General features: G+C 37.4%; 1 protein-coding gene across 1 annotated transcript in view; it reads left to right on the top strand.

Moving 5' to 3' along the window:
- TMX4 (thioredoxin related transmembrane protein 4) overlaps nt 1-19286 on the top strand; it is a 35907-nt gene that overhangs the window by 11620 nt on the left and 5001 nt on the right. The window contains exons 3-7 of the mRNA XM_080931035.1: nt 7998-8043; nt 8712-8840; nt 12610-12655; nt 18195-18296; nt 19086-19149. Coding sequence (XP_080787161.1) covers nt 7998-8043; nt 8712-8840; nt 12610-12655; nt 18195-18296; nt 19086-19149 — 387 coding nt within the window. The remainder of the gene's footprint in view (nt 1-7997; nt 8044-8711; nt 8841-12609; nt 12656-18194; nt 18297-19085; nt 19150-19286) is intronic.

The raw sequence follows: 19286 nt of genomic DNA, 5'->3' as shown, positions 1-19286 counted from the left end.
TTTAGAGAGGATATCTTACCTGAAGTCTTCCATAATACATACTTTTTACAAAATCAGTATTCTGACTGAGCAATTAAAATAATACCACTCATAAGAATGTTACTAGATTTTATATGTGTGTGTGTGTGTGTGTGTATTTGTTTCAAATCTCCATTTGTTTACTCTTTAATCTAGGATGTCTTACCCTCAGGAGTTGATTACTCTCTTGCCTTTGCATATTCCAGCTCCTGACATGAGCTCCTCCTTCCTCCAAACTTAATTCTTTAAAATAAGTTTTAGATAAATTTTATATTACAAAATTAAAATCTTATATATTCTGAATTAATGCTCCATGTTTTTTTTTTTTTTAATTTTAATGAATCTCAAGATTCTGCGATGGAGTTTTGGTTATTTCCATTAGATAGAATCTTGAAAACTAATAACTTGAAATGGCCTCACACAGAAAGATGTCTGTCTTTCTAATGCTGTGCCACAGTAGTATTTTAAAGGAAGTTACAGTAGAAAAGGCATGGAGACATTTTGAAAGACTATGCTCAAATTTCATTTTCTCTTTACTGGTTTAGGAGTATACCTCCTTTTCTACTTTATTTTTTTTCCTTTTCTTTCTGTTTCTGAGGGGATGGTGTCAGAGGAGAGTGGCATTGGGGATTGGACCCAGAGCCTCACATGTGGTAGATAACTCCTGCATGAGCTGTATCTCCATCTCTCCTTTTAAATTTTACATTTTAATTCCGAGAAAGCAGAGAAGTTTTGCTCTAGGGAGAGATTAGACAACCTCTTCCTCTTCCTAAGTTTGATTTCACCAGAATTTATCCTAGGGAACTAGTGGGTTTATAGGCTTTCTTAAAGATCATAGGTGTATTAGTTAAGAGTTTCTATTGCTGTGTTAAACCATCAAGGCAAAAGTGACCTGGGGAGGAAAGGGCTTATTTCATCTGATAGCTTATAAGTTCATTACTCATGGAAGCTAGGGCAAGATCTAGAGCAGAAGCCACGGGGATAGATGGGAGCTGCTTACAGACTCGCTTCATAGCTTGCTCAGCCTACTTTCTTAAAGCACCCTGGACTGTCAACCCAGGGACAATCCCAGTGACATTTGTTCAATTTCCAAATCAATTATCAATTTAAAAAAGGCACCATAGGTTTGTCCCCAGGTCAGTTTTGCAGGAGTGATTTTCAATTGAGATCCCCTCTTTTAAAATGATTGCAGTTTAAGCACCCACACTGGAAGATCTGTCCTTCTGCATGGTTGGTAACTCAGTTATGACTCTACTTCCCAAAGTCCACATTCAAGCAGGCAGAGTATAACCTCAATTTTACATCAAAGTACAAAGATCTCTTCCAATGTAAGATTATGACCATAAAATGTTTTTTTCTCTTGTTTCTGTTTTTTTCTGGGGTTTTTTTGTTTGTTTTTTGTTTTGGCTTAAGAGTAGAGCCAATTCATGGAAACAAGTGGAGGAGGAGGGTGGATGGAAGTGGGGGTTAAAGGGATAACATTTGAAATTTAAATACAGAGAATATCCAATAAAATAATTTAAATGAATAGATTCAGTAATCTATCCTTATGAATCTAATTTTTTATAATATTTCTACATGCAGATTCAACAATCTACCCCTATTTGTCTAATTTCTTATGGTATTTCTATATTCCCCTTTTCTTTTCAACCCTCTTCCTTACCTTTCCAACCTTTTTCCTTAAGGAAGGAAGAAAGAAAGATAGAGAAAAGGAAGGGAAAGATAAATGAAATCACTGAATCTAACCTATTTCGTTTACTTCCTATTCAAGCATAATTATTTGGAATCATCCCTAAAATGACCACATATTTATAACTCATGAAATAACCAAAACCCTCCACCCGAACTTAAGGGACTTGGACGATGGTCTTTTTATAATTGCTTCCTGCTGAATGAGGTAAAGAATTTCTCTTTAGGGGCCCAATAAAATTAGAAAATGGTTACTTGGAAGAAAGCTAGCTGTAGCATTTGTTGTTCAGTCTGTAGGTTGAGAAAGAACAGGCTTAAATGAAGTTGCTCCTTGAACAGTCTGAAAGGCTGGACTGAATGAGTTAGCTGTCCTGCAAATACTCAGGAAGCAAGTCTTTAGAGGAAAAGCTTTGATACTGTTGAGGAAACTGGAACAGCAGGTCTTAGCATCTCAGCATCCTTGAGGGTGAATACTCTCTGGGATGCCCTCCTGATCTTCCATTCTTCAGTGTAGAAAACTTTACAAGCAGTCCATAGTCCTATAACGACATTTGTATGGGATGCGCAGGGTGCAGGGATCAATTAAGGATGATGACCTGCTCTTTGAGCAGGTAAAAGACAACTATCTTCAGAAGTTAGTTTGATCATATAATCAAACTGCAGTGTAAATCTCCATTTATGGCATCTGAAAGGATGGCATGTAATATGAGAATTTTATAGCCAATAAGATTAATTGGCTGTATATAGATGTATGAGTTTTCCCAGAGCTGTCCCCATGTAGAGGGGTTAGCATATACATTACCTAGTTTGTTGATTTTGAAAATCTCCTTTTCTTGGCTATAGGCAAGGTCTTTAGGGAGGTCTCCTTCTGACAAGTATCATTTTTATCAATTTGGAAGGAACCCACCCATAGCTTTTCTTTTCCTGTGGAAACATAGGCATAACATCTTCCCTAGTTTAACCTGTTCTCTGTTTTCCATTCTGAGGTTAGGGCATCTTTAAAATAAACAAGCATGTTTTCCATAATCCAGTGTCTTTCAGCAGCTTTAATTTTGTGTTCATTAGAATTGAAAACATAAGAAACTGAACAAGGACACTGCAAAACTAGCAGAGACTTTGAACCAACTAGAATTAATAGATATATACAGAACATACTATCCTAAAGTAAAAGAATACAACTTCTTCTCACCACCCCATGGCACCTTCTCGAAAATTGACCACATAATTGGACACAGAACGAGCCTTCATCGATATAAGAAGATTGAAATACTCCCATGCATCCTCTCAGATCACCATGGTCTACGGCTGGTCTTTAACAACAACAAAGACAACAAAATGCCCACATACACATGGAAACAAAACAACGCTCTGTTAAAGGATAGCAGGGTCAAAGAAGAAATAAAGAAAGAAATTAAGGACTTTCTAGAATTCAACGAAAAGGATAACACAATATACCCAAACCTATGGGATGCAATGAAAGCAGTATTGAGAGGAAAACTCATAGCCCTAAGTGCTTCCAAAAAGAAACTGGAGAGAGCTCACATCAGCAACCTGACAGCACAGCTAAAAGCCCTAGAACAAAAGGAAGCAGATATACCCAAAAAGAGTAGACGGCAAGAAATAATCAAAATTAGGGCAGAAATAGACCAAATAGAAACAAAAAGAACCATTGGAAAAATCAACAAAACAAAGAGTTGGTTCTTTGAGAAAATCAACAAGATTGATAAACCCCTAGCCAGACTAACTAAAGGGCAAAGAGACAGTATCCAAATTAACAGAATCAGAAAGGAAAGTGGTGACATAACAACTGAAACTAAGGAAATTCAAGAAATCATCAGATCTTACTACAAAAACTTATACTCCACAAAATTGGAAAATCTGGAGGAAATGGACGAATTCCTAGACAGATACAAGGTCCCAAAGTTTAACCAGGACCAAGTAAACCATCTAAATAACCCTATAACACCTAAAGAAATAGAAGAAGTCATCAAAAGCCTTCCAACAAAAAAAAGCCCAGGTCCAGACGGGTTCAGTGCAGAATTTTATCAGACATTTATTGGGGATATAACACCAATATTCGCCAAACTATTCCAAAAGATAGAATCAGATGGAATATTACCCAACTCATTTTTTGAGGCTACAATAACCCTCGTACCTAAGCCACACAAAGACCCTACAAGGAAAGAGAACTTCAGACCAATCTCACTTATGAACACTGATGCAAAAATACTCAACAAAATCCTTGCAAACCGAATCCAAGAACACATCAAAATCATCATTCATCATGACCAAGTAGGCTTCATCCCTGGGATGCAGGGATGGTTTAACATAAGGAAATCCATCAATGTAATCCACCATATAAACAAACTTAAAGACCAAAATCACATGGTCATCTCACTAGATGCTGAGAAAGCATTCGACAAAATCCAACACCCCTTCATGTTAAAAGTCCTGGAAAGAACAGGAATCCAAGGCCCATATTTAAACATAATAAAAGCAATATACAGCAAACCAACAGCCAACATCAAACTTAATGGCAAGAAACTTGAAGCAATCCCACTAAAATCAGGGACTCGACAAGGCTGCCCACTCTCTCCCTACCTATTCAACATAGTACTGGAAGTCCTGGCTGGAGCAATTAGACAGCAAAAGGAGATCAAGGGGATACAAATCGGAAAGGAAGAGATAAAAACATCACTCTTTGCCGATGACATGATAGTGTACTTGAGTGACCCCAAAAATTCCACCAGAGAACTCCTACAGCTGATAAACAAGTTCAGCAAAGTGGCCGGATACAAAATTAACTCAAACAAATCAGTAGCCTTCCTATACTCAAAGGACAAACATGTGGAGAAAGAAATTAGGGAAAAGGTACCCTTCACAATCGTTACAAAAACTATGAAATACCTTGGTGTGACTCTAACTAAGGAAGTGAAGGACCTGTATGACAAGAACTTCAAACCTCTAAAGAAAGAAATTGAGGAGGATCTCAGAAAATGGAAAGATCTCCCATGCTCATGGATTGGAAAGATCAACATCTTAAAAATGGCCATCCTACCAAAAGCAATCTACAGATTCAATGCAATCCCCATCAAAATTCCAACCCAGTTCTTCATGGAATTGGAAAGATCAATGTGCAATTTCATATGGAATAACAAAAGACCTAGAATAGCGAAATCCATCCTCAACAACAAAAAAACATCTGCGGGAATCACTATCCCTGACCTCAAGCTATATTACAAGGCAATTGTGCTGAAAACTGCATGGTACTGGTACAGAAATAGGCAAGTGGATCAATGGAATAGAATAGAAGATCCAGAAATGAGCCCTCATGTATATGGTCACCTGATTTTTGACAAAGGAGCAGTAAACATTCAATGGAAAAAGGACAGCCTATTCAACAAATGGTGCTGGTCCAACTGGCACTCAACATGCAAAAGAATGAAAATAGACCCGTTCTTATCTCCTTGTACAAAGCTCAAGTGTAAGTGGATTAAAGATCTCCACATTAAACCAGATACACTGAAACTATTAGATGAGAAAGTAGGGAAAACCTTAGAACACATAGGCACAGGAGAAAATTTCCTGAACAAAACACCAATGGCTCAAGCTCTAAGGTCAAAGATTAACAAATGGGACTTAATGAGATTGCAAAGTTTCTGTAAGGCTAAGGATATCGTCAAGAAAACAAAACGGCAACCAACAGAATGGGAAAAGATCTTTACCAACACCACATCAGATAGAGGCCTAATATCCAAGGTGTACAAGGAACTCAAAAAGCTAGACACCAGAGAATCAAATAACCCTATTAAAAAATGGGGTACAGAGCTAAACAAATCATTTTCAGTTGAGGAACACCGAATGGCCGAAAAACATCTGAGGAAGTGCTCGACATCCTTAGCCATCAGGGAAATGCAAATCAAAACAACCCTAAGATTCCACCTCACACCAGTCAGATTGGCCAAGATCCAAAACTCAGATGACAGCAGATGCTGGCGAGGCTGCGGAGAAAGAGGAACACTTCTCCACTGTTGGTGGGGTTGCAAGCTAATACAACCACTCTGGAAATCTGTCTGGCGATACCTCAGAAAATTGGATATAGTACTACCTGAAGACCCAGCTATTCCACTTCTGGGCATATACCCCAGAGACACTTTAATACACAACAAAGATATATGCACCACAATGTTCATAGCAGCTCTATTTATAATAGCCAGAAGCTGGAAGGAACCTAGATGTTCTTCAGAAGACGAATGGATACAAAAATTGTGGTACATATACACAATGGAATACTACTCAGCCACCAGAAACAATGACTTAACTAAATTCTTAAGAAAATGGCTGCGTCTAGAGAAGATCATCCTGAGTGAGATAACCCAGTCACAAAAGAACAGACATAATATGCAGTCACTGATAGTGGGATGCTAACCCCAGAGGCTTGCACTCCCCCAGAAACAACTCACAGACTGTATGAAGTCCAAGAAATAAAGAAAACAAAAAATATACATATATTCACAAAACAAGAAAACTTTGACTATTTCCATGTTGCGTTTTGTTTTGCATGTACTTTACGCTTATTGCAACTAGTAGGTTTTCAATGCATACTGTCAAGCCCTTGAAAAAAATCAAGTACTGACTAAAAAACATATTCACATGGTTTTATGTAAAATTTATTTTAATGTCTGAAAAAACAGTACTGACAAAAATGTATAATTTTAAGCAAAAAATGTTTAAAATCTGTATATTTATCTTTGTTTTGCAAAATAAAGTCATTTAAAAAAAAGAATTGAAAACATAAAGTTAATAATAAAGCACCATGTAATTTATCTCTGGGGGTCTTTGTTACCCCTTTTTGTTTGTTAAGTATATCTTTTAAAGTATGATTAGATCTCTCTAGAATATTCTTGACTTGCAGGTGTGTGGTATTCCTATAACATGTTTTATATCATAATATGTAGAAAGTGTGTCTTACTAGAGGCACATGCTGGAACATTGCCAGTCTTGATTTGTATAAGTATTCCCACAATCATCCTGACTTCTAACAAGATAACACATAGTAGTTACAGCATCAGCCTTTTCAGAAGCTAATTGCTCATTGAAATCTTTAATATGTGTCTATAGTATGGTACACATATTTCAGTGTACCAAACTCTGTAAAATGAAACATATCCATTTCCCAAATTTCATGTCTTTGGTTACCTTTAGGGTGACTTCCTGTAGGCACTGGATATATGATATATGAACAAGTAGACATTTGCTTACCATCTCCTTGGCTTGTTGCCAGGTGATAGAAAATTCTTTAAACCTTTGCTGTTAGCATTCTTCTTTTAAATTGAAATTCTGAAACCTCTAGTACACTTCCTATTAATAGCTGATCAATCTTACTATTACCTTGTGTCAGAGGACCTGGCAGGCTGTGGGATCTACTGTGTGTTATATACAACGGATGATTCCTAGTTATGAACACTTGTAGTTGAATAAACAGTCAAGTCAACTCAGATTCACCCTGAATAAGTCAGCAGCTCTATAGTCAAACAACCTTTTCTGCATATTGAGAGTCAGTTACTACATTAAGAGATTCTTAAAAATCTAATAACACAACAAGGTTTGAATATATTTCTGACTTTTGAGCTGATTTATAAAGACTCTCCAACACCTTATAGCTTCTGGCTTATACCCCGCCTTTTCTGATTCATTTGCATAGTGTAAAATGTAGGGACTCCAGAAATTGGAATTCTTTTTATTATACAAAGGAGAATCCAAAAGAGCCTGCTTCCCTGTGAATAAGACCCTGTTCTTTATAGGTTGACAGTTGAGGTCGTCATTACCTATAATTTGTTGAATCTTCACTATTTTAGGGACTGTTATATTCTTTACATATTAACTGTAGAATAATTAGATAAATGTTAATATAGCCATTTTACAGATGAAACAGCTAAAACTTAAAAATGTTAAAAAGTTATCTAAATCCACAAAAACTAGTAGGGAAAATTAGTATTAAACTTGGATCTGTTGTTATATATTCTTTTAGCTTGCATACAATCTCAAGTAAAACATAAACCAGAAAATTCTAGGGCAGCAGGTGAAACATAAATATCTCTGTATGAAGGACCGGAGAGTATTAGGAAATTTTAATTACTATTTTTTCCCTTTTCTTTAAGTCAAAAGATAATGAATAAGTGTGTTGTTCGTGTGGTCATAAATAGCAGTCCTGAGAATACTACTTCCCAGCACTGAGGACTGAGTCACTTGGAGTTTAACTCTAACCATGATTGTTCATGTTTTTTTAGGTTTGAGTGGCCGCTTCTTTGTCACCACTCTCCCAGCATTTTTTCAGTAAGTTTTATTAATTTTATTATTTTGCAAAGATTAAAATTCAGCACTGCAGGGGGATGTGGGTAATAGTGAGCCATGCCAATGAGAGGTGAAGGGAAAACAGCAAGAACTGTTCCATGATACAGCACATGGGTCCTTCCAGATACTGGCCAAGCAGGTCCAATGGAGTCCATTTTCCTCAGCAGTACATTAGGAAAGAAGAAAGGAAAGGGGATGTGTAGACTATTCCTGTGAATCCTATCTGGGCTGAGTAGGTAGGGGAGGGAAGGGTTAGATGTATGCTGTGCTCTTGATCATGAGCTAGGGACTTGGGTTTGAAAATGTGAATACAACTTTTGTTAATGTGATAACAGTAGCTATTTTGCTAGAAAAAATAAAAATAATTGGTTGCAAGCATTTTAGTAAATAAGTTGACTGATTAAATATTGTTGGAAATGTAACTTATAGTTGCAGATTATACAGTGATGAAATATAAAATGTAATGCTTTAAGTTTTAGAATTTCTCATATGTATTAGATTAGAATAAATAACACATGCCTTCTGGGTTAATAGCTGAGTACAATTTCTTCATTTGAGCTAATTTAAAGTTCACATGTATGATCAATCATTTATTATTATTCAGTGCTTATTTTGATTTATATAATTTCTGCTTACTTTTATAATTATAGTGCAAAAGATGGGATATTCCGCCGTTACCGTGGTCCAGGAATCTATGAAGATTTACAGAATTACATATTGGAGAAGAAATGGCAATCAGTTGAGCCTCTCACTGGCTGGAAGTCCCCAGCCTCTCTAACGTAAGTTACCAATAGGTCCCATGTTCCTGTGTAGACATTACAAGTCTAGACTTTTCTTCGTAGTCCTTCTTATCTAAGACTGTATGTGCCTGTGATTAGTCGGTATAGCATTTCTTGTTTTGTAACCCACATGTACTTCAAGTGGTTTTAGTGTTGTAGGAATTGAATGGGCAGATTGAAGGGAGGTGTTACAGAGAACCTCTCCTCCAACTCTTGCACAAAGTTTGCTGGTTGTCTCCTCTTCACAGATGTGGTATTGAGTACTGGTTGCCATTATCTAGAAGGATAAATGTTTCTTGAATTATAGTACTCAGGGGTTCTTGGGACTTATTTTGAGCATAGAACTGGTGTTTTTGGCAGTCTGGCACAATTTCCTGGGAATAGCTTTTGACAATATCTAGTAAGGTAGATAAGGCCTAACTCATTCCTTATTTGGCATTAATCTTTAGTGGTCATATTAGAAAGTAGTTTTAGTTTGCATATGCAGGTGTATATGCAATATAATACCATGGAAGCAATATAGTGTAATATTTCATCTCACACACGGTACATGTGTTAGTGCTTCAGAGATATGGAGCCTAATCTAAGATTAACTCACCTCTGACATTTCATTCTACAAATAACTGGACACTGATTTTTATGTTAGATGTTGTTCTAAGACGCAAGTATTTATGACTTCAATACATAGGCTTGATTTCTCCACTCCTTTTATTAGACAACTTAAAGTTAGTAAGAAAGATTGCAAAACACACTGGAGAGATATGATCATTTGGATAGAGCTATTGAAAACAACAACATATTCTGAAAAAAGAAGGGTCATGGACCTACTTGAGGTGATAAGAGATGTTGATTTGAAGGGAGAAATGGGGTATGATTGCCTGGACAGGAGGAGCTGTGTGGCTCAGATAAGTGTGAGGCTGGCATAGTCACAGGATGACTGCAGCCTACCATAGAAGCCTCAAGTTGAGTACAAGCTTTGTGGAGTTCTTGGGAGCAGCATGGTGGCTGTAGACAGATTGTGCAGGGCCTGTGATCACAGTCAGGAAGGGGTTTATTTATATATTTATTTTGTACAAGTACATATAAAAAGAAATTGACTCTTAGGATGCAACATTGGAGAGGAGAAGAATAAGTGAAGAGCAAGCTGCACATCTACTTATCTGCAGACGGCTAGGCCAAGGCCATGTAAGATCTTTGTTGGTCGTTCAGCCTCTGGGAACCCCAAAGGGTCCAGGTCAGTTGACCCCATTGATCTTCCTCTGGAGTTCCTAATCCCCTGTGTCCCCCAACTCTTCCACAAGGTTCTTAGAGCTCTGTCTAATGTTTGGTCTTTGCATCTGTTTTAGTCAGCTGCTGGGTAGAACCTCTCAGAGGGAAGTTATGCTAGGCTCCTGTGCAGTTTGGTCTTCATGCAGGACCCTAACAAGTGGAGCAGAGGCTGTCCGTGACTGTTTGCTTGTGGATCCTGTTTCTCTAACTGGGCCACCTTGTCTGGCCTCAGTGAGAGAGCAGGTGCCTACTCCTGCAGTGATGTGATGGGCCAGGGTAGTTTGACCCAGGGAACCTCCCCTTTCTCAGAGAAGAAGGAGAGGTCGGGGGTGGGGGAAATATATGAGGAGGTGACTGGGAGGAGAGGGGATATAAAGTTAATAAATAAGTAGAAAAAAAGGTGAAAAGAAAGCAGCTAGAAAGTTTTTACAGTATCCAGCCAAAAGAAAGGCAGTGTGTGCCAGAGTATCATCAATGGTGGAGATGGAGAAAATTAGTAGATTTAAAGTTGATTTTGATGGTGGAGTTGGCCAACATGAAGAGGAACATTTATAAGAACAAAAAATCTTTGAGATTCCTGTTTAATACTTGGTAAATCTTGTTATTTCCCACCACCAAGATTCTACTAGATGCTGGAGGGAAAGAGAGAGGCCATAAGTTTGAGAGGGGGCATTGTTTTGGGTTGGAGGTGGAGGAAGGAAAAGGAAGGGGGAAGTGATACAATTATATTTTAAAATGAAAATATTGATAAAAACTCTGCTGGATAGCTTTGGGATATATAAAATCAAGACTATGGCTTTGATTGTATAGAATTCATGAGCCCCCACCTCTAAATTAAACTATTCATGGTACTGATTTCTGTTTTGAAAGAGGGAGTCAATTTTCTTAAGGGTGGCTTCTAGTATGTTAACCACCTCCACAAAATGGCTCCACACCCATGAGTTTATGGCCAAGACTAGTTGGAGTTAGTAGGTCAGAAAAGAGGAGGAGGAGGAAGATGACAGTAACAACATGAAGCAAGGGAGCAGAAGGGAGGTGGGATAAGTCTGAGTAGGGTTGTGGTAAATATGATCAAAACTTATCGTGTGAGATTCCCAAAGACTTAATAACACCTTTTTAAAAAGGAAGAAGAAAAGAATTGTTAAGCTTGGAAGTGGTATAGACTGTGTAAAGCTGTTGAGTATGTGTAGACAGTTCCCTGTGGAGAATTAATGAACATGAGTAGAGAAGGCTTTGATAGTGTTTAAATCCTTAGAATGAAAGGGAACATCTAGGAAGTAAAAGAGTCGTGTTTGGGGGATAAATCTATGACCCTCCTCAAAGTCAACTGCTAAGCACTGTGTTATCAAAAGCAAGCAGACAAGTGAGAGAGCACAGGAGATAAAGATACTGGCCACCAAGCCTAATGGACTGACTTTGATTCCTGGGCCCCACATGGTAAAAAGAGAAGCAAATTATCCTATGGCCACCACATGTAGCCCAATTGTATATTAACATGTATATACAATAAGTGTGTGTAATTAAAATTAAGAAAGGAAACTGAAAAAATAGTGTGCCAGTGAGGCAGAAGAAAAATGAGTAAAACACTTTCTAGAAACTATATAAAAGATACTAAAGAACGAAATAGTAGTTACTTGTGTCCCGTGACAACAGGTGGCAAAGATAAACACGGGCATAGAATGCAGCAGGGGGACATTGTTATGGCCTTGCAAATGGTGGTTAGAATGTAGCCAGATTTAAATGGCTTCAAGACGCATACCACTGAAGGAATTGCAAGAGAGAACTGCTTTTTAGATAATTTTGTTGTGAAGCTTGAGGACATTGTGAGGGGAAGAGTTGAAAGGAGGTGAGTGTGGCATGAATTCATGCTGAAGAGACTGATGCTGGAGAAAGAGAATAAGCAATAATGCAGGAAGAAGGAAGATGGGTCATGTCACCAACAAAACAGCTTCAGATCCAAATTACAGGTTGATAAACTGCCCTGTGGTAGGCCTCGTAGACTTTGCTGTTGATACAAAGGGGATATGTTATACACCAGGTTCAAATTTGGTGATAAGAAGATGAAAGTGGTCAGTAATGCCTTCTGATATCACAGTGACATGCAAGGAGTGCTTGATGGCTCACAGTGTTTGTGGAGCGAGGATGTGTGTGGGATGAAAAAGAAGAAAAAGCAAATGAGCCTTTGTGGTAGCTATTCTGAAAGATACTGTACTAGGCCGTGTTGAGCTTTTACTTTTGTCACAAGGATATGTTGTCCTTCTTCACATATAGTTTATTAACCATTGTTGGGTTTTGTATGATGAAAGGATAAGAGGTCAGAGAGTTAGAATGTATTTACAGCAGAGTGGCCTAGATAATGACCTGGAAATCTAAGCTTTCTGAGAATCGAAGTGAATGGTGGGAGAGACCAAGGAAGGCTCAGCGAAGGTATGGTCCCTGGTCTGAGCTTTGCATGGTTTTGTCTTTGTATCTGACCAGGATTCTTCCCTTTCTTTCTTAGGATGTCTGGAATGGCTGGCCTTTTTAGCATCTCTGGCAAGATTTGGGTGAGTACTTTTAAACAATTATATTTGAATATATATATATATATATATATATATATATATATATATATATGTGTGTAGAAATATAGCTTATAAACAATGTGAAAAAATCATCAGTACTTTTACAATTCTTAATCCATAAAGCTATTTCATATTTGGTTCATCATAGACATACACATTTATAGGAAGAAATAATTTGAAGAGGGACTCATGGAAGCTGTGTCAGACTCATAATTTATTAGTGGTGATGAGTCCTTATAAAAGCAAAAAGGCTTATGTGATGTGGTTCTATTTTATCTTATTTTTTTCTCTTGCAAAATCTCTTTATAGATCAGATTGTCTAGGCAGGCATGAAGGTCATTCTGTGTATCTAAAAGCAGCAAACTGTAGCCTGAGAAGGGCTTTCAGGCTTTTGAAGCAACGCTTTCTTTGAGCAGCCATTATTATTATTATAGTATCTAATGTATCTTGACTACTGTTGAACTGCAGTAACAGAATTGTATTGTAGTTACAAACACCAAAAGAATTGTGGTCCACTAGTATAAAATACTGTCTATTGTATGTGCTTGTATAATGACATGTAGTCACTTCAGAGTTACAACAATTAGGCCAAATATTGAATTATATCTTGGTTTTTAGTATATACTTTGACCATTTCTTTTTTTCGCTGTAGAGAGAACTTACTGATAGAAATTTATTGTATATTTTGTTTGAATTGCTTACTTCCTTGTTGTAAACAACATAATACTTTAAATATATTTATTTTTTGATCTAAGGCTAATAATAGCAGACTTAAGAAAAAAATCTGTTCATGTGTGGGTGCATGTGCGTTTCTTTTGATTTTGATGGGGACATCTTTTTCCGCCATTACCACAGTGTCCCTACATTTTCTTAGCAAGTTCTATTGAGATGCTGTAATCCACAAGGTCCCTTTCTTGAAGCCTGAAGAAGACTGTTAGATTAGGTCTGTAGATACTTAAAGATAGACTATAAACAGAGATAAGAAACCTTGGCCTAGTGAGGCCTTACTGATTGCTTCCATACAAGAATAATATTAAGAGGCCTCTAAAATATGTGTGAGAGGGATCATGAGCTTGGTCCTAAATTCCCCAGAGTATATATCCTGTGACACAGGTGATCTCCAGACCTAAGATTCTATCCTTCTCAGACACAGCAGCCTTAAATCAGACTCTGCAGAGCTGGCTAAAACTGTCCAGATGCCAAGAGTAAGGGATGGCCTTCCTAGGCAGAGAAGAATTTACTTGTTCATGGAGGGCCTTGATCTGACTACTGATAGAAATGACTTTAGATCTTTTATTTAATGATTAATTCATTTAGTCCCTTCATGTAAGTATATATTCCAAAAATTAGCTCTAACTTAGACATCTGGCAAAATACTTCATACCATATATATTACATATAATGTATTCTACATATATATTATTATATATTAACTATTTATATGATTATAGAAAATATATTTAATTTTATAGTTATGTATTATGTGTTATATTTATATATTAAATATATATCTCATAATATATATTTATATATTAAATAAAGTTTCAGGATAATCAGCTGACATTTTAAAATATTTTCAGTAAAATAGAGTAGGATCTTTATGCAACAAAAATATAACATTGAGCAAATATTAGTATGTTGACCTAAGGAAACATAATTAAAGAAACAGAAACATAAATCTAAAGATAAGCTGGATCTCTTATAATCATATATATATGTATATATATGTATGTATGTATATATATATATATATATATATATATATATATATATCTTCATAACACATCTCCAATCTTTATAAGGGATTCTAAAGCTATTTGAACTCAAAGTAAACAGATGGAATTTTATGTCTGTAGCTATAAAAACAACTTCACTAATTTTAGTACTTAGCAATAATTATTTAGTTATTAGTCTTTAGTAGTAATTACCTAAGAAAACCACAGTATGGCAGAATGTTTTTTTAGCAGTTTGAATAGATCCCTTGAAGGATACATTGATACAAGGAACTTGCATTAAAACATTAAAGTAAGAGACTACTGTCAAACACTAAGCTGAGTAGGATCCAGAGTGGAATGATTCAGAGGCAAATAACTTTTTTATAGTTTAAAATTTACTTAATACACTTCTCAAATGTATTAGTCACTTGTTTTGGAGAAAAGGTATATGACACATTATTATAGCTTCATGAGTGAGGTAAAACAGCAGGTATTCATAAAGCAAGTTGAAAAATATATCCATGAGTCAGGCCTGAGACAGAGTGGCCTTTGATGTCCTCAGTGTTTTAGCCATACTTGAAGGCCAAGCATAAACTGTTCCATATACATTTTTTTTAACCTAAAGCCAGAGCTGAATATCTCTTAAAGCATTAGGATTGGAAACTACTTTTTAAAACAACTTTAAATGAAGAATATACTTTAGTTCACAGTTCCACTGAAGGGTAGGCATGGTGGCTAGGACTCCTGCCATAGTTGTAGAGGCTTTTCAGCTAGTGACATTGCAGAGTGAAGACAGACATTGATTTAATGGGGTGGGACATAGTAGGTCAGGGTAGAAGAGGGGCTGTGGGGAAGAGGGACTAACACTAAAGGCCTATGAAAAAAAGCATTCTGAAAACTTAGTGTAGAAGGGTCCTAAAATACATGCACATACATATGACAAAAGTTAAAATGGAGTTGGAGTTACCCTAGAAGATGCATACAATAGAAGAGCCATATGCAAATAAAGAAAACCCTCGGTTACCTCCCTTTGAGCTGTTGGACCGTGGGATCCCATAGACCTACAGCATGTAGGCTAGTGCCATTCTCTGTTATTCTCCAGATCTTAGTGATAATACCCTGCTTCTGAAGATACCACAGACTTGAGTCACGAAACATGGAGAATTCAAGTGGATACTAACCTAGAGCTACATTAGGTTCACTGGCTTTCATAGTACTGGAAGGTGGTATGCATGCCACCGGAGGAGAAAATGCATTACCAGTCTTAGTCAGTTGTATACTTTGTGAGCTGCAACAGTGACTGCCTTGGTAGTAGCACCAGTGCTATAGGAATAACCAGCCACTTCCTGATTGGCTTTCAGGCCTAATCCTTGAACTGGAATCCCTACCTGGCAGCATTATGGGGGCAAGGAACCTGTGGGTAGGTAGGTCATTGGTCCTAGGGTTTCCCTATTACTGTGCTTCTGCTAAATGAACAGAGTATTAAAATGGCCTGTAATATTTTATTGCTATAAATGATATTAGTACATTTCTCAACCCTTATCAGAGAAGGTTTTTTGTAGTGAGACCCACAGCTGGTCAGTGTACATAGAACAGAAGGCTACAGAGTACTCAGCCCTAAATGTGGTATGTCTAATGTGCTTCTCGAAGGTCACTGAGAAGGGGTCTGAAAGATAAAAGAGCTAGAGGCGGTGTATGACTACAAGGAAAGAGTTTTCCAGACACTACAGAGCAGTCGCACATATAAGCAGACAGTGGCTGTGACTACAAGCATAGCACGTGGGCAAGCTCAAGCCAGACAAAACCTTAGTGTCCGGTGGGAGAGGCCAGGTCCCACACCCCGGGGTATTTGGGTAACAAATTTTCATTTTTGTTTTGTGTTTATTTTATTTTAAAGAAATAATGGTAAAAGAAAATAGGTTGGGTGGGTAGGTCAGTGAGGGTGGTCCTGAGGGGTGTTGAGAGAAAGGTATTGAATATGCTCAAGATATATGAAATTCTCAAACTATCAATAAAACATTAGAGAGGAGAGGGGTTATGGGGGCAAGAGGAGAGCGGGAGGAAACTGTAAATGTAACTATTCACAGAAAGTAATTGTCATCTCACAGGCTTCCTGCTGAATATTCTTATCCTTTCTAGTTCTTTCTGAACTTTAGCAGCTGGTTCAACTCCGCAGTTTTGGCTCAAACTCCTCTCCAAGCTGATTGATTCAATCTGATTTCTCAGTTCTTACCGAATTGCTCTGCTTGGTCTGAAACTAACTAGCAATTCATTCTAATGTCTAATCTTCTGGCTCCTTCTTGTTCTCTGTCTTCAACTGTCTGTGCTGCAGAGTTGAGTAGAACTGGACTGCCTCCCCTGCAGTGCCTCTTGTGCTGACTGGACTGACTGAAGCACCTCCCCTGCACTCTCACATACCCCCTCTTCCTCAGCAGCTCTCACCAGAGTTGCTGTCGCTTCTGTCCAATCTTTCTCTGATTTGTCACTCAATTAGACATCATTGTTGGGATTAATGGTGTGTGCTAAGGATGTGTCTGTATGTCAGCCAGAGTAGCTGTGCTGCTGGATTAAAATTACTCTACAGGAATAGGTCAGAACTGAGGCCAAGCTCTAACTTTAGTGACCTACTTTCACCAAGTAGGCCTCTTTCCTTAAACTTGTATAGCCACTGAAAACACTGGGCTCCAAAGGGCTCTAATACTGTAAACCTAGAGTACACTTAGTCTCTCTTTAGGGGTGTCCACAACTTTCTTAACTTTCTTGGCTAATGCCCCACCTTTTTTTTTTTTTTTTTTTTTTTCCCTCTTTAAAACTCCAGGATCTCCCTGGCCACTTGGCTTTCACCTTTATGTTTTTATATAATAATAAACTGTTAGGGCCTCCTTTGCAGAGAATCCATATTATCTGGCCTCAATAGTTCTCTGAGACTTTGGTGTCCATGATTCTTTGGTGATGTTGCCTAGTACGTGCTCATCAAACCAGCACTGTGCGGACCCTGCTGCCATGCGGTATCAGCTCCAGATGTTCCTAAACGCAGAGTCTCTGGACCGTCAGGTTGTTCTTGTCATTTAACAAATTTTTGTCTTGTTTACATGTTTCTCCTTAAAAACAGGCCGGAAAACATATTTAATTTGTTAGCATAAACTAAAAAATAATAGGAATGACTTAGATTTTGAGAAATATGAGATTAATGTAGGACTTATTTTTATCAATTTTGTGAGTTCTAGGAAGAGTATTCAGTAATTGTTTTTATGGGCTGCTGAAATTTAAATTCTGTGCCTACTAATTGATTGGGTTGTAGTTTTTGGTCTAAAACAATATGGCTTAACATGAAAAAGTATGTGCCTGGGAAGTCTACCTTTAAATACATTTTGATTTGAAATGAAGAGTTTATATGTGTAATTCACATATTGTTTAACATTAGAAAAAGTAAGTATGGAAATTTTTAAATATTTCATAGTCTTAAGGCATCACTCTGCTGTACATAACAATTGATAAGGAACCAGAGGGTTTTATTTTTTAATAAATGTCATATTTGTATCAAATACTGAGGAAGAGGTATGATTTCAGGAAGGGTGTTAGAAAATCTTTTGCAATGGAAACAAGAGCTGGCAAAGTAATTTGAACAGACCTATATCAAGAACCTGAACTCTGAAGAATAATTCTTAGTAGATATGATTTTGATAATTACTCTTTGGTGCTACGGAATTTGACTTGTTCATTAGAATCACTTGAGTGTAGATTTTGGAGCTGCAGCTAGAGAACCTGCATTTTCAGTAAACCTTCCATTTCTCTTTTGACTGCAGCACCTTCACAACTATTTCACGGTGACTCTCGGAATTCCTGCATGGTGTTCTTACGTTTTTTTTGTCATTGCCACTTTGGTGTTTGGCCTGTTCATGGGTCTGGTAAGACACTGCCAGTCTTTTTTCTTGCCCTTTAAACAGAGGATTTCATGTAATATTAAAAGGTGGCCATAAAAGGAAAAGCACATCAATAGCCTTTCTGTCATTTAAGCGGGTAATTTGCTCTTTGGTTTCCATGATAATGTATAACACAATGGGAAATTCATTCATTATCACACTCTAGTCTTATTTCTTAAATGTTCTGCTAAGAATATACAGTGTTCAAAGAAGAAATTAAATACTGTAGTTGAATTGTAATCATTTTCCAAAGCAACCAAGTTGGCTATGACTTCAGATAAAGCTCCTTACTTTGTCCACTGTCGTAAAGACAGAGAATATACCAAGAAGGTAGATGACAGACCATTTTCTTGTTCCTATCCTCCAGTTGAATATTTAAACTTGACTAGATTCTTTTTAGATTTTTTTATTAATTTATTCTATCATATATTATACCCCGACCACAGCTTCCCCTCCCACCTCTTTTTCCAGTCCTTACCCCCACACTCCCATCTACTCCTCATACATCAAGGTCAGAAGTGAAACCAGCTGGTTTCCACTTACAATAGAATTTAGTTCTCAGCATTACAGAATTTTCTTATATATGGCCAGTTATTAATTTTTAATTTTTTGAAGTACTCAAGAATTCTGTGTCCTGGAGTTACCTTCCAGTCAGTGTATCTTTCTGAAAGCTTTGACTAGTTGCTAAGTGTCTGGTTAAGGGATACACACCTGATGTTGAGGAGGCTTGGTAGTTTTCTTCTCATTTGTGTGAAGTCACTTTGTTTCCTCCAGATCCTGGTGGTGATCTCAGAATGCTTCTATGTGCCTCTTCCAAGAGCTTCCTCTGAACGCTGTGGTAAGTTTGAGAAGTTCTCATGGGTAGAATTTTTAGAGTTTCATTAAGTACCATGTGTTCTGTGGCTCAGCATTTTGGCTAGAGCTTTCCACTTCTCACTGACCGTCCAGTTACCGTCACTGAGTTCTCTGAAGATG

This window comes from Micromys minutus, assembly GCF_963924665.1.
Source record: "Micromys minutus genome assembly, chromosome: 17".
In the NCBI taxonomy this organism is placed as follows: domain Eukaryota; kingdom Metazoa; phylum Chordata; class Mammalia; order Rodentia; family Muridae; genus Micromys; species Micromys minutus.
The sequence above is the reverse complement of the archived record's forward strand: the minus strand, read 5'-3'. Positions and strand labels throughout refer to the sequence as shown.